This window comes from Crotalus tigris, unplaced genomic scaffold (genome assembly GCF_016545835.1).
Source record: "Crotalus tigris isolate CLP2741 ecotype Arizona unplaced genomic scaffold, ASM1654583v1 scf7180000017631.5181431, whole genome shotgun sequence".
In the NCBI taxonomy this organism is placed as follows: Eukaryota; Metazoa; Chordata; class Lepidosauria; order Squamata; family Viperidae; genus Crotalus; species Crotalus tigris.
In genome coordinates, this window is record NW_024096525.1 from 4,512,474 (window position 1) to 4,529,393 (window position 16,920).

General features: G+C 40.1%; 1 protein-coding gene across 3 annotated transcripts in view; it reads right to left on the bottom strand.

The window, feature by feature from the left end:
* The window catches only part of TRAPPC9 (trafficking protein particle complex 9), a 75,422-nt gene that overhangs the window by 44,560 nt on the left and 13,942 nt on the right, over positions 1-16,920 (bottom strand). For all 3 annotated transcript variants that reach the window (XM_039334552.1, XM_039334551.1, XM_039334553.1), the window contains 5 exons: positions 15,265-15,410; positions 12,835-12,963; positions 11,736-11,762; positions 8,976-9,097; positions 4,457-4,582 (listed from right to left, as the gene is read on the bottom strand). In XM_039334552.1, coding sequence (XP_039190486.1) covers positions 4,457-4,582; positions 8,976-9,097; positions 11,736-11,762; positions 12,835-12,963; positions 15,265-15,410 — 550 coding nt within the window. The remainder of the gene's footprint in view (positions 1-4,456; positions 4,583-8,975; positions 9,098-11,735; positions 11,763-12,834; positions 12,964-15,264; positions 15,411-16,920) is intronic.

A 16,920-nucleotide genomic window follows, 5' to 3' on the forward strand; every position in this document is an offset into this window, starting at 1 on the left:
AAGTCTATCAAACAGTATGTTACATTGGTACTACGGTAGTCCAATCAGAGCATTAATCATTTTTATGATGCAACACTGCTGACCCCTAGTGTAAAATATAAGATACCAATGTAAAGCCTGCTATAAATTTTGTCGAAATATATCAAAAGGTTTTAATGAAAGTATTTTTGTAAAACAAAAGCGTAGTATGTTAATAACGAAGGAAGAATAACAAAGCAACAAAGATGATTAGGCTAAAACATATGAGGAACGGTTGCTGGAATTGGGCATGGCTGGTTTAACAAGAGAAGGACGAGGGGGGGACATGGTAGCCGTGTTCCAATATCTCAGGGGCTGCCCCAAAGAAGAGGGAGTCAAGCTATTCTCCAAAGCACCTTAGGCAGGACAAGAAGCAACGGATGGAAACTAATCAAGCAGAGAAGCAACCTAGAACTAAGGAGAAACTTCCTGACAGTTAGAACAATTAACCAATGGAACAACCTGCCTCCAGAAGCGGTGAATGCTCCAACACTGGAAGTTTTTAAGAAGAGCCTGGACAGCCATTTGTCTGAAATGGTATAGGGTTTCCTGCCTGGGCAGGGGGTTGGACTAGATGACCTCCAAGGTCCCTTCCAACTTTACTACTACTACTACTACTACTACTATTACTACTACTACTGTTGTTGTTGTAGTTGTTGTTAATTGGGTGAGGTTTGTAGTGGCCAACTTCCTTCTAATTCTTTAAAAGATGTTTTTTTTTAAAAAAAAAAGAGTTTTGTGGATAGGAACACCAAGCTAAGAGCCAGTAAGAACACAGCTCGTTGCCTACCTATACCTTACAAAATACACAATGGAAAAAGGGAGTTAAAGCTATATCAGGTCTGATGTAATGAAGGACAGAGCTGCTCAAAAGACATAAACAATTCAGAAAGAATCAGAAAGAATCAGTCCCCAGAGAAGATAAAGGAGAATGGAAGAATTGGGGAAGATCACAGTGGGACAGACCGGCTGGTAATAAAGAGATTCTGCTACACAGAGATCCCACGTCAGCCAAACAGTAACTGAGCTTGTAAAGTTACTCCTCAACTTACAGCGACTCATTGAGAGACCGTTCGAAATTAGAACGGCACTGAAAAAAAGAGACTTATGACCGTTTTTCACACTTGTGACCACTGCAGCATCCTCATGGTCACATGGAAGAAAATTCGCACGCCTGGCAATTGGCTCATATTTATGACGGTTGCCGTGTCCCAGGTCATGTGATCCCCTTTTGCGACCTTCTGATAAGCGAAGTCAACGGGGGAAGCCGGATTCACTTAACAACCGCGTGACTCGCTTAACTGCTGCAGTGATTCGCTTAACAACGGTGGCATGAAAGGTGCCACTTAACAACCATCCTGCTTAGCAACCAAAATTTTGGGCTCAACCGTAGTCATAAGTTGAGAACTACCTGCATGGAAAAGGTAGTAGTAGCAGAAAAGAAGTAATACAGAACTGGCACAAAGAGAAGAAAGAACAACCTCAGCACAAGGCGAATTAAACATTTGTCTCTTGTCTTCTTGAATTTCTTGAATTAGAAATGTCTTTTTGATCGAATGGCTTGGCTTTACCTTTTTTTTTTTTTTAGAAATTCAAATTTAAACCAGGCTTTTTAACATCCATCTGCTCCAGACTCTTCTCTAGTAAATTTTTTTTTTCCTTGTTTCAAAAAGAAATGCTGTTTGGCTTTCTAACAGAAAGGGATGGGGGCTGGAGAGCTTTCTAAAACAGACGCCTTCAGGTAAGTATCCTTACCTGTCCCAAAAAAGTATACAGTCTCAAAATCAGTCACTTAAATGTTGTGCATATCATGGTGATATGACTGCAGAACACGGCAACTGATTTTATTTATTTATTTATTTATTTATTTAAATTTATAATCCGCCCCACTCCCGCAGGACTCTGGGCGGCTAACAATAAAAACACCATTAAACATAACAAAACAAAACAATACAATAACATTCATCCAGGGGTCAGATTTTATAAACCCCAGGCCTGCCGGAAAAGCCAGGTCTTAAGCAACTTGCGGAAAACCAACAGGGTGGGAGCGGTCCTAATCTCCGGGGGGAGCTGGTTCCAAGACGTGGGCGCCATCACAGAGAAAGCCCTCCCCCACGGCCCCGCCAAATGGCACTGCTTGGCCGACGGGACCCGAAGGAGGCCCAGCCTGTGGGATCTAACCGGACAAAGGGAACTATGAGGTAGTAGGTGGTCTCGCAAATAGCCTGGCCCTGAGCCATATAGGGCTTTAAAGGTAATAACCAACACCTTGAATTGGACCCGGAGACCAATAGGCAACCAGTGCAGCTCATGGAGGATAGGTGTAATGCGGGTGTATCGAGGAGCACCCACTATCACTCACGCGGCTGCATTCTGATTATAAATGCAAGCCGGCTGCTAAGCCTGAAATGAGATCACGTGATGAGAAACTGTTGTAATTCCAAGGACAGGTTGTAAGTACCTTTTTTTTCCGGCAAAATGTGCCCATTTGGAAAAATGGACTCACTTAATCGCATGAACCGCTTCGCGGCCAACGAGGTTCACTTGAACTTCCTGACAGTGAGAACAATTACCCAGTGGAACAACCTGCCACAAGAAGCGGTGACTGCTCCAACACTGGACGTTTTTAAGAAGAGACTGGACAGCCATTTGTCCGAAATGGTGTAGGGTTCCCTGCTTGAGCAGAGGGCTGGACTCGATGACCTCCAAGGTCCCTTCCAACTTTATTACTATTACTACTAAAATCGAGTCTGGTCATCTGCTGCGTCAACGTTCAACTACAAAGGATTATGACGGAAATTCCGCGTTCCACTACAGTCCTGTCTAGTTGAGGGCTATCTGTACTGGGAATATCCGCAGGCTGGAGCTTGGGGCCTGGCCAGGACTGGCAGGCAGACTGTGCTGAATAGGGTTGGTATCCCAAAGCTGCTTTTTCAGGAGGCAACTTGTTTTTCTTTGAAGATGCTTCGCTTCTCATCCAAGAAGCTTCTTCAGCTCTTCAGACCTGAATGACTGAGAATCTCCATAGATAATAAATGTCACGCCCCGCGAGGCCTGGTCGCATCCAGCCTGGTCGGAGCTGACGCTAGCCGGTTACCTGCTCCTGTCACGCTGCCGCTGCTGCTCCCGGTGTTGCTGCCGCTGGTCTCCCATCGGGAACCGCCATCGCAACGCGCCTGCCGCAGATGACGTCATCAAGGTGCGTCTGGCTGTGATGACGTCATCAAGGCGTGCCAGGCCGCAAGGAAGGGCCTCTGAGAACGCCTCTCCGGGCTGACAAACTACCAGCTGCCACCGGCTGGTTCCAAGTGGCCGGGACGAGTCCACGGAGCCGCGACGGGTCGGTGGGCCGCAGCGGGCAGCAGGCATCGTCTGGTTGGTTGCCAAGCCGCTCTTAAGCATCGGACCAGGACGGACCAGAACGGACACAAGAATGGGTGGGGCTGGCGCTTGGGAATTGGATGGTAGCTGGGGCGGTAGGGTGGGGCCAGGCACGGGTGGGGCGGCTTTAGACGCTGGGAGCAAGTCACTTCCAGTGCTAACTTTGTTTCCAACCTCGCAATAAAGCTGCTGGTGGTCTACACGTTCCTGTTTACTGGCTTACGTGCTACGAAGCTCAAAGAGGACGGTCTAACAATAAGGTTGGTAGCATGCTCATTTGCTATGAATACACCAAGCCAGACTTGCCTATTATGTCTAAACTAGAGAAGCACTCAAGAATGTCTAAGAATAAGAATAAAGATCAGTTGCACATCAATATAAAGCTAAAAACACTTCTGAACCTAACAGCTTTTAAAAGATGATATATTATAATCATTTATTGGGGGCCATTGTATTCAAACTGATTAATATGCACATCACTTGTTCAAAATATATTGAAATGGCCCTATGATCTGTATTCTGTTACGTAAAATTAAAAGACCATCTACTTTTCAATATCTGAGGGTGAGATAAATGAAACCTGAAAGAGTTATATAACAAATAATGTATATCTGAAAAGCTAATAGTTAGTCCTCGACTTACAAGCCCAAAATTTCTGTTGTTAAGTGAGACATTTGTTAAGTGAGTTTTGCCCCGTTTTACGTCCTTGCTGGCCACAGTTGTTAAGTGAATCACTGCAGCTGTTAAGTTAATAACCATGGTTGTTAAGTGAATCTATGGCTGAATCTGAATGAATGAAACGTACTCTACGTGCAAAAAAAAACCAAAAGAAAATGGACATATAAATAGAGAATGTGGCATAATGATATTTCTGAAAACTCAGATATTATCTTTACAGAACGGCCTTTTGCAGGCATCAAGTTCCTCACTGTGCAAAATGAAGCACAGGACTAGAAAGACGTTTGGCCTAAATTATTAAGGTTCTTCTGTTCTTAAAAATAATTCAAAGACAGATGGAGAAATTAATTCCTAGCTAAAATGGAAAGTGTGTGCTCACCTGACGAAGGTTAATATAAACAGCATTTTGGAGGAATTCAGACGCTTCCATGCTTCTTTTCTGTATTGCAAGCACTCTCACCGCCTTTACACAAGCTTCCAGTTCGATAACACCAGCGTTTTTATACTAGAAGAAATAGATAATGGATTAAAATATTGGTCGACTGTATACTTCCTCATCACATTATACAATGTATTTCTATGTAAGAATCCTAGCCTCTTTGATATAATAGATCAAGCTATATTGCTCTACAACTCAATATGCATCTATTTTGCTGAGATGTAGTAGTCAGGGCTAAAACACAGTATCATTAACCAAGTCATATGGTTGCATCTATGGATACATAAAGAGCCACAAATTATAAAACCATTCTCTTATTTTTTATACCATTTGAATAATAATTCAAGTAATTCTATTGAGTAAAACAATTCAAGAAATGGCAGCCAAAATTCAGTTCAATTCCCTTCCTTCCTTCCATCTGAAATACTTCACTGTTCGTAAATTCTAATTATTCTTCTTTTTAATCATTTCATAATTTTCGCATACTTCTGAAAACAGAAAAAGAAGCCATATTGAAAAAGGCTTATTTACACTTTTACATCTTATTCTATTTTTTATTTCATGTATTTCAAAACGTAAGCCCATTCTTTCCTATGTTAACTCTTTTTGTGTTCCTTTAAAACAATATTAAAAAAATATTAGCTAGCCATTCTTTTTTTAAAACGGCATTTCAAAAAGGTAACGGGAAAAAAACTAAATTATGCATTTTTTTTCTGAAATGCCTGCATTTTCTTCCAGCCTTCTCATCTCTATATGTCGTATCCAATATCTTTTGTTTTTGTTTCCCAGTAAAATTCCATTTAATCTAGACATAATTATATTCCATTGTGTCACATTGCCACAACGCAAGACAAAGATTCCTCACAGCAGCATTTTTAGTAGCGTTGCTATAAATTCTGTCTCCAGAGTATTATGGAACCACAGTATTAAAAAAGGGAAAGCCTATGTGCAGACAATGCACAAAGCTAATCTACAGGTATGCCTGCTTAATAAGTACCGTATATGCCGCCGTATTAGGTGACCCGGCGTATAAGACGACCCCCGTCTTTATAGCCGGGCCACATTCCTAGAACGTCGTCTTATACGCCGGAAACTACCAGTATTTCCGGCGTATAAGATGACTCGGCGTATAAGACGACCCCCGTCTTTGGCGCCGATTTCAGCGCTCGCGGAAGTCGTCTTATACGCCGGCATTTACTGTATGCCTTTTTGGAGACAAATCACATCTATGGCACCAACTAGCTTGATTCCTCTCTTCCCAACCCTCACATTTATCTCTTCCCCTTTCAGCACACGAGTCAAAAAAGGAGGGCAATATTTGAAAAAAATGTACCTCTACTGCAAAACAAATACTCTTATTAATAATAAAAAACAGACACATTTCTCAAGAGATATATTAAATATATGAATGTGCAGCTCAACATCCTCTTAAACGTATTGCCTCTATCTTCTGATATTGTCACAAGCAAAAAAACAAGCAGCTTTAGCTTTTTTTCTTTTGATTAACAAAGTTTAGAACTATATCTGCGTTTTCTGTTATGGTTGCTGTGATCTGGTGGAAATATATTTATTTATTATATTTATACTTTGCTGCAATCCTGAAGGACTCTCAAGAGTTTATCAGAAGTGCAACAGACAAAATTTCTATGGCTGAAATAAAGCAAATAAATCTTGATCATGGCATAATCCCAAATGCCTTATAGCAGTGATGGCGAACCTTTTTTTTTATACACATTTTATTGTTTTTTTTTTAATTTTAACATCAAAGTACTCAGGAAAACACCGTGGTGAAAGGGTGATCAATCATAGCAAAACAAGTCATATATATATAACTAAAATTAATACCTTAAAAAAAGAAAAAAAAATTCCCCCCTCTATTTCCTCACATGATATAACAAATTTAGTTTAATCTATTTCTTCTTAAAATTCAATCAATCCACAGAAGCATCCCTACTATTACATCTACATAAATCACTCCTGCTTTTAAGCTCCACTAATTTCAATTAAAATATTCCAATTAATCTTAAACAAACATATTAATAAAATTTTGGGTATCCCTTCTACAACACATATAATATTCCAAGAATAACTTTCTAATATTTTCACATATATTCCATCTCTTAATTTAATACATCATTAATTAATACCCTTTCTTCTCTTGTCATAGATCTCTCTAATTCTTCTGCTATTACAAAATAGTTTTCTACATAAACAGAGTAGAAAACACACACACACACAAAAAAATCATTTCGGCCTGTTAAGTAAAATTTAACTCTCAACCAAATTAACTATCATATCTAAAACAAACATATTATTACACCAGTTATTATCTTACTGCTTTCATGTACGCAATTAGATTGTCAAATCAGTCCAAATTTCTAAAGCCTTTTTGACCCAATAATTAAGATTTTAAATCACATTTTTAAATCTAACTCTGGCTTTTTTTCTATATACCAAGCTGGTTTCCGTAATGTTTTATCTATGTCATCAAATCTCAGTATTTGAGTACTAATGTTTATCAACAAATCAATCTGGTGATGGCGAACCTTTGAGAGACCAAGTGCCCAAAACCTGCCTTGCCCACTGTCCCACCCCCACTCCGCACCCCGCCCCACCCGCGGGGCCACCCACCGCCATGGCTTGCAGCAGATCACCCAGGCGGCTCAACGGCACCATGGCCATGCCTTCCGCCTATGCCCGGCAACAGCAACATGACTGGGCACGAGGGCACCGTCTTGTCCCGGCTGCCATGTCCTGGCTGTGCTGCTCTGTGCAGGCCACACCCGGGGGCAACTCTCCACTGAGGGGGCTGCTAGTGAGGAATGGCCTGTGGGGGGAGGCAGGGCTAGGGCAATGGCATGTGTGCCCACAGAAAGGGCTCTGAGTGCCACCTCTGGCACACGTGTCATAGGTTCGCCACCACTGCCTTATAGAAAAGCTCGGGGGGGGGGGGTGTTTCTGCCTTAGCCTCCATCATCTCTTGAAATTGGAGAAGAAAATCCTAGTGACTTAAACTTTGCTTGGTAGTTGATTTGTTTCTCCAAACCACTTATTGTTAATCATAGTCTGGGCAAATTCAGGCAAAGATAATAAATCATTTCTATTTTTAAATGAAGATTCCAAATTCACTCCGGTAACTGGGACAAAATGGGGAACACAAAAGGACTGAGATAGCAACGACCCCCAAGATCTGATAAAAAAAAAATTGATAAACCATACATTTATGTTACTTCTCACTCCAAATAAACAAATAAACCTTTTTTTTTGCATTTGAGAATGAATCTAGAATTTCTCTTTAAAAAAAAAAACAATTTACACTGACATTCTTTAGCAAATGAAGCAACGGATGGAAACTGATCAAGGAGAGAAGCAACCTAGAACTAAGGAGAAACTCCCTGACAGTTAGAACAATTAACCAGTGGAACAACCTGCCTCCAGAAGCGGTAAATGCTCCAACACTGGAAGTTTTTAAGAAGAGACTGGACAGCCATTTGTCTGAAATGGTGTAGTGTTTCCTGCCCTGAGCAGGGGGTTGGACTAGATGAGCTCCAAGGTCCCTTCCAACATTATTATTATTATTATTATTATTATTATTATTATTATTATTATTATTATTATTATTATCATTATCATTATCAATATTATTATTATTATGGATCATCGTACAGTCAGCCACATGTTCAGACTGGATTTGGCATTTTGTCTGCCTATCGAGTCCTTACCCAGGACCTGGGATAGGCAAATGTGGATGTTTGATGGTATTACAGATATCATCGCAGGATGGAAGCAGTTCCTAGTAAGGCCGCCTTTTGCAATTGACTAATAGCGAATTTGTCAATGCCAATGGCGTTCAAGTGGTGCTCCAGTTGTTTTGGGATTGCACCCAAGGAGCCTATTACTATTAGTACTACCCTTGCTTGGTTTTGCCACAGTCTTTCTATTTCTATTTGTAGGTCTTTGTATTTTGTTATCTTCTCCAGTTCTTTCTCGTCTATTCTGCTGTCTCCAGGCACTGCCACGTCCACTATCCAGACTTTTTTGTCTTTCTTATCGACAATTGTTAAGTCTGGGGTGTTATGTTGCAGGTGCTTGTCTGTTTGAATTCTAAAATCCCAGAGCAGTTTAATTTTATCATTTTCTATGACTTTCTCTATTTTATGATCCCACCAGTTTTTGCTTACAGGCAAATGATATTTTATTATTAATTACTGTATAAAAATGAGCAGCTATGTAAAAAAGTGCTGGTTCATCCAATTAGCACTTCCACAAATCTCCAAATGTTCTTTAAGTCTATTATCAGTCATGTACGCTGCTGTGTAGAGTCCAGGAGTGGGAAACTATGATAACTTCACGCCCTATGGACTTCAACTCCCAGAATTCCTGAGCCAGCCACGGTCTATTATCATGGATGCACATTTATGATTCACCATATATAAGCTCACATTATAGCAACGTTTACCTTGCTGTAATAGGAAATAGCTTCTTTGTACTTCTCAATGATGTCTTCAGGGCTCAGACAATTCTTAGCTCGCCCTATTTCAGAACTTGTATCTGCACTGATGCCATTTGATGTGAGGGCCCCTGCATAAAATTAAAGCAGAACATTTCAACTCAACCACCACTCTCAGGTCAGAATAAAACAAAAATGTTTTGGAAATCCTTGCTAAGTCAAAAAAAAAAAAAAAAAAAAAGCTTGAGCAAAGAACAAACTAATCAGGGGGGGGGGTCTTTGGTGCTCTCGGAGCTTGGTTGCAGACATTGTTGTTGTTGTTATTAATTGCGAAGTCGTGTCCGACCCATCGCGACTCCATGGACAACGTTCCTCCAGGTCTTCCTGTCCTCTACCATCTTCTGGAGCCCATTTAAGTTCATACCTACTGCTTCAGTGACTCCATCCAGCCACCTCATTCTCTGTCGTCCCCTTCTTCTATTGCCCTCAATCTTTCCCAGCATCAGGCTCTTCTCCAGTGAGTCCTTCCTTCTCAGTAGGTGACCAAAGTATTTGAGTTTCAACTTCAGGATCTGGCCTTCTAAAGAGCAGTCGGGGTTGATCTCCTCTAGGACTGACCGGTTTGAACACCTTACAGTCCAAGGGACTTGCAGGAGTCTTCTCCAGCACCATAGTTCAAAGGCCTCAATTCTTTGGCGTTGCAGACATTAAATTAACCTAACTAAATACATCATCAGTGCTAGTGATCCTTAGTTCAACCCTGAGTTAAAATATATATATATACTCCTTTATTGGTACAAACTGATCAATTCAAAATGTAGTCAAAATGGCAGAGATCTTGAGATTTTTTTTTTCCAAAAAGTATTGAGTCATGCATTAAGCAAAACGAAAAATGTTTGAATTAAAGCTGGATGGATATATACTGTTTAAAAAGCCTAGAGAAAAACGTTCTGGCCAAATTAATAAACTGATACTCAACTCTTATATCTCTACTAACTTAATGTAATTATGCTATCGCTTCTCTTAGCTGCAGCAATTTACTGAAGGAAATGACTCCCGGCATTTTAGATGAATTTGCTATCATAAAAATTACAATTAAAAAAGTCGGATTCCAAATGGGGGAGGGGGGGAATGTGCCAGTCAGAACCATCTGAGCAAGGGAACAGGAAGAACCAATAGGAGCTCCCCGACAGAATTTGGCAGGGACTTCGGCGAAGCTCCCTAAAAAAAATTCCATCAAAGTCAACAGGCAGTCTGAGAATTAGGCTGAGAGCCTGAAAAAGGAACAAAAACTTTTAAGAAATAAAAGCGGGTAAGAGTCCTAATTTGTCCTAAAATACTTCTGGGACGTTAGTGTTCCTGCCTAAAATAGCGGATTTTAATAAAATCAAAGCAATAGTAAGTAGGGTTCCAGAGAGAGGGAAGCTAATGAGAAAAGAAAGTCAAGTTGAGTTCTTTAAAAACAACTTACCAAAAATTGCAATCTATTCCAGAGACTGAAAAATAGAGGATAGACAAAACAAGACACACAACGAAGAGAAGGACGAGGGGGGACATGATAGCAGGGGTCCAGTATCTCAGGGGCTGCTACAAAGAAGAGGGAGTCAAGCTATTTTCCAAGGCGCCAGAAGGCAGGACAAGAAGCAACGGATGGGAACTAATCAAGGAGAGAAGCAACCTGGAACTAAGGAGAAACTTCCTGACAGTTAGAACAATTAATCAATGGAACAACCTGCCTCCAGAAGCGGTGAATGCTCCAACACTGGAAGTTTTTAAGAAGAGACTGGGCAGCCATCTGTCCAAAATAATAATAATAATAATAATAATAATAATAATAATAATAATAATAATAGTAATAAAGTTGGAAGGGACCTTGGAGGTCTTCTAGTCCAACCCCCTGCTCAGGCAGGAAACCCTATACCATTTCGGACAAATGGCTGTCCAGTTTCTTCTTAAAAACTTCCAGTGTTGGAGTATTCACCACTTCTGGAGGCAGGTTGTTCCACTGGTTAATTGTGGTGTAGGGTTTCCTGCCTGAGCAGGGGGTTGGACTCGATGACCTCCAAGGTCCCTTCCATCATCATCATCATCATCATCATCATCATCATCATCATTATTATTATTATTATTATTATTATTATTATTATTACTACTACTATTATTATTATTAAGGAGATGGAAAGAGGTACATATCAACAAGAAAAAACTCAGATCTGTAGAGAGATTGTTAAGAAAGCTAAATCTGAGACTGAGTTCCTCAAAGCAACAAAAATAATCTTGTACACAGTATATTCAAAATCAAATAGTCAATATTCCAACTTCTTAATGTTGACGGTAACATTCTAATTGGCAGATTTGGGGTTATGTACTGGAATCTGCTGATTTTCTGATAGAATCTTTATGTATTATTTATGAGAAAGATGAAGTTCCAGATGAGGGAGAGAAACAAATCGTCTGGGCGAAATTAGGGAAAGAAAAGAATTGAAGGGGAAAAACTATACATCAGTCAGCATCAACATATGGGAAAGTTCTGGATCAGATCATAAAATAATTAAATTATAACTGAAAGACAATTACCAGAAGTCAACATAGATTATTAAAAAAAGATGAAGAAACGATTGGAGAAATTTTAAATGGGTAAGATTCTGGTCATCAGTGTGTGGTGTATATTTTTTGAAACACAGAAGTGAAATTTCTAAAGCACGTAGGCAGTGGAAAACTATTAATAAAACATTTGACTGACAAAACACAGTTATAAAGTCAATATACCTGGATCAATAAGAACTTCTTGTGCACCTAGGGGGGAAAAAATCAAAACAACAGTGTTAACCTTCTACATTGCCTAAATAAAACAGTGCCCAAAATTTTATTTTATTGTTTTATTTTAGTTACATTTTTCAAGCTCAGGTCAATATACATAATGCTCTCTCTTTCTATTTTTCCCCATAACAGCCCTTTGAATTTTATTGGGTTGAGAGAGTCTGTTTCCAAAACTCAAGGTAAAGTTGAACCTGAATTTCCTCACTGCCAGTCTAGCATCTTAATCACTACTGTATTATTCTTAATACAGGTAATCTTTGACTTACAACCAGTCATTTAATAATAGTAATAATAAATAAATAAATAAATAAATAAATAAATAAAAGGTTGGAAGGGACCTTGGAGGTCATCTAGTCCAACCCCCTGCTCAGGCAGGAAACCCTATACCATTTCAGACAAATGGCTGTCCAGTCTCTTCTTAAATATATATATATATATCGAGTTCCTTTAATTCTCTTCAGCCAAACTTACTCTTCTGAGATTTGAACCTGGGCTATCTGCATGTTAGGCAGTTGTTATAACCTCTAAGCCACAGACTCTCCTCACTTTGTCAGCTGTATCAGGAGAGAGACAGGGGGAGGAGATTTTTACCTTGAATGAACACCCTGTCAGCCCAAATATGGGAGAAAGAAATCTTCTTTCTTTTCTTTTCTTTTGCCTGTATCAGCTCAATCTAGAGCCATCCACAAGCAGCAGTCGCCAACTGCGACATCATTTTACATTTTTTAGGTTGCTAACAAAGACTAAAGAGAGAATGGTATAGCTATTTCGAGTTCCTTTAACTCTCTTCAGCCAAACTTACTCTTCTGAGATTCGAACCTGGGCTATCTGCATGTTAGGCAGTTGTTATAACCTCTAAGCCACAGGTTATCTTGCTATTTGATAAACCCTGTCGACCCAAATATGGAAGAAAGAAATAGCTATTCCAGTTCTCCTTTAATTCTTTGCTAGCAATCCAAATTTTAGAAATATATATATACACACACACACTCAACAACAAAAAAATGTCATTGCAATTTAAAGAACAACTACACAAGTTTTTGCTTACCAGGTCTGTGCCTGTTACCTGCCTCTGCGGAAAATGAACCTCCTTGCGCCCTGCGAGGCCCAAGTTTACCTCCAGTGCCTCCAGGATAGTGATAGATGACGGAAGCTGAACATAATCCTTCAAGAGCAGCTATAGATGAAAACAATACTTTTAATGGCAGTTTTATCGCAGCCGATTCATGTAATAAATATATTTCATTCAAGACAATCATACATCTAATAGAGTACATTAAATGCAAGGAATATAAAAAGCGGTCCAGGTACAAAGACTGCTACAAAGATTGACAAAGAATCGTAATATTCAGCTTTTCTTCTCTAGGAAGGCGGGCATGGCACTTATCTATGTACTCAGACAAGAGCTAATCACCTGGCCAAAAACAGAGGACATCGCTTTTTACAATGAATACGTCGTGGTTCTGACAGATGAAACTCTTCAAAAGAACTTCGAGGCATTGTTTATCTTAAAGAATCCTTTATTCGAGTAGCATAATATCAGCACTTCATAATCAAAGCCAAAAACTGAATTCCCTTCCCCTGGGCACATACCATATTTTCCGGCGTATCAGATGACTTGGCATATAAGACAACCCCCAACTTCGGAGACGAATTGCATGCTTTAGAAAGTTGTCATACGCCAGAAAATACGTAGTATCAAATCACAATTCCCTCCTCCAATTAACAGTCATAAATCACATTCCCCAATTAACTTGAAGCCCAGGCTTCCTCTCTAGTTTTCCAGCCCAATTCTTTATCAGCTCTGGGCTCAATAACCTTGATTCTCACACTAAGTTTAGTGTTGTTATGTCTAGCTAGACTCTCATTCACATCCCCCCTCCTCTAACTAATATCTAACTCTGAAAGCAAAAGGGAAAAAGATGGCTACATTTCCATCTGTTGTCAATGCAAAACATCCGATGCTGGCAGCGTTGACAGAATATATAAAATAATTTGGACGACGTTCTGCTTTCACATTAACAGCCATTTCCCCCAAAACTCAAGGGTCTGCAAGTTTTATTTCAGCACACTTTTTACTCTAAGAAATGTGGCTTGAATTTCTATCCCATATATTACAGGCAGTCCTTGCTTTAACAGTGGTGTTGACAGACGCAGCCAACTTTATGAATTTCCATCGCTGACCGATGCAGTCATCAAGGGCCAATGTTATGTGACTGCCCTGTTTAGCAACAGCCATCTCAGCAGTCCCTGTTTTCTTTGTTAAAGTGAGGATCATGGATGGTGAACGGAGGACCTCCTGGCAACTTCTAACAGCTACCAACAGCCAGGTAGGCAGGTATCTGGTTGCTGAGGTGCCCTGCAAGCACAACCACCAGGAGGGGCTACTGCAGAATAAGGCAGGGCATACAGGTGGCTGATGTGGTACTTATACATGCAAGGTTAGGGGTAGCTGCAATGGCACTGCACGAGTGTAGTTGGGTCAGAGGGTGGCTGTTGCAGGATATGCAAAAGCAGCCAGGTGGGCAGGCAAGCAGGCGTACGGGTGCGCACTACAGAGCATGGGATCTGTTACTCAGTAGCCAGACTCCTCGGGAGAAAAAGCCAGGGATATGAGAGCAAGTTTCTATAGCAAGTTGCAAAGCTTTCCCACTGATGCTGCTTGTGGGAAACCAGCAAGGAAGGTCACAAGTGGGGATTACACCGCCACGAGGTGTTTCAACATTTGTTAAGTGTTGGCCAGTTGCCAAGCAACTGGATCGTAACAACATGACCATGGGGGATGCTGAGATGTCTGGAATTTCAAGGACTGGTCGTAAGTGGTGGGATTCAGTTGGTCCACACTACTTTGGCAGAACCGGTAGCTAATTTTTTGTTGCCCAGGCCCAGAACGGACTTCCAGAAGCGGCATCCACGCACAGAGAACCGGTTGTTCACATATTTGAATCCCACCACTGGTCGCAAGTACCACTCATTCAACACCGCTGCAATTTTGAACAGTTCTGATTGAGTGGTCATTAACCAAAGGCTGCCAGTATAGTATTCCGTGTTCCATAATCCAAAAGCCCAGAGAACATCACAAAGTCTGTTCAAAGAAAACACAAACGAGGCGTTTGTTCTCTACTATTTTTCTGGAACAGTTCCCCTTCTCTGCCCAAAGGAAAGCCCCTGAGAATCACAAATTACTGCGATTTTTAGAGCCATATCTATTTTATTGTGACCCTTCATTAGTATTATTATTATTACTGCTTATGGTTAATAATTTATTAATTTATTTTATTTGTTTATTAAATTTCTACGTCCATCCCTATCATTAACGCAGCAATTCCGGATGGCTAATAATGTACACTTTAAATCGCAAACCGCCTTCCAATAAAATACAGCAATTAAATAACACGATAATATCTCAGAGGTCAGAGCCCCCCCCCAAAGCTTTCTAAATACAATTACGTTTTATTTCTAACGCTATCGTCCCTACCTCCGAGCCACAAAAAGTCATTTACAGAATGGAGAAGTTCCACAGCCATATGATAGTGAACAAAGGAATCTTGCAACATCCCGGCTTGTAGACAAAGGTCCCCAACATGTTTCCGCATACGACCCTGACATCGCTTTTTATAATGTCTAGGATACAAAAACAAACGGGACAGAATTAGTTCAATTGTGCTGTTCTGATAAAGAGTGTCTTTTTTTTTTTTCTTTAGTCGTCTCCTTGGGTTTGCATCTTACTGACAAGCAATCAAGAGTCCTCATCAAGAGCTCAGAAGCCTATTCCCAGCTATCAGAATACTCACTACAGGGCAGCAGTCCCCAACTTTTTGGGCACCAGGGACCGGTTTCATGGAAGACAATTTTTCCACGGACGGGGAGAAGGGAGGGAGCATATAACCTACATCCCACGCGTGTGCAGTTTCACTAGCCCGCTGCTCCCTTCCATCTTTAAGACCTGATTTCTAACAGGCCATGGACCGGTACCAGAAAATAAGATATTGTATTCTTGGAAACAAACCTGCAGCATGTACGCAGAATACTATCAATGACTTTCCCAGCATTTTTGTCTAAAAGTTCAACGTGGACCTCTTTAGCCATGGAATTGGGTGAACCTTTTAATGAATAACCTCTTCTCTTGAATAATCATCAAGCAGCACTCACTGTGTTGGCAAATAGAGGTATCCTATGACGATTAGGAAGATCGATGCTTAAAATAATTTCGGGTGGACTCAGTATGAATTCCAAGCTTAGTAGATGTTCCATGCTGACCCTTTTTTTATTACACCTTCTAAGGACAAAGTAGTTTGATGTTTGCAATCTTTGGAGAATGTCCAGTGACACGTCTTACTTAGGGCGTGCGCTTTCGTTCATGCACTGACAGTATTTAAATGATTTATACGATGTTGTATCATTCAATTGTGAACTAAAACTTCATTCCACGTCTTCGGATTAGGTGAGAGAAAATGGCATTTTTAAAATGGCAAGTTAACTTCTACCAATTTGAAAGTGTTATTTGCCTATAAATGAGAAAATTATTTCCTAAAAAAACTAATTATCTTTATGAATAGGTTCATTACACATTTTATGACACAGTTGATTTCCTCTCAATAGAATGATCGCCCTGTGTAAAATTTCAGTTTTATTACCGACTTCTATTGACAATTCATATTACAAGTTCTTATGGGTTGGGGGGGGGAAAATCACTAATACTGAAATACTGCAAAAATACGAGAGAAAAATAACAGTAGGTATACCTAAACCTGACAGTGAAGACAATTAACCAGTGGAACAACTTACCCCCAGAAATTGTGGGCGCTCCATCACTGGAAATTTTCAAAAAGAGACTAGACAATCTTACTGTCATGCTTATTCCTCTCTTAATGGAATTTTGAACTAAAATGAACATGCATGCATTATAATCTGTTAAGATAACTAAGGTAAAGAACACTTTCACTAAAAACTTGAGTGAATTAAGTCGGGTCAGCAAATTCTTCCTGTCAGTGGTGTATTATTATTAGATTTTGCTGCTCAAAGAAAGAAAATGATATACTTTTCAGGCATGTAATCATAAAGCTCCATTAACAGTGTCCTTGGCAAATCTGATTATTTTGCAACTCCAAGCCATTCAAACAGAAATTAAGTA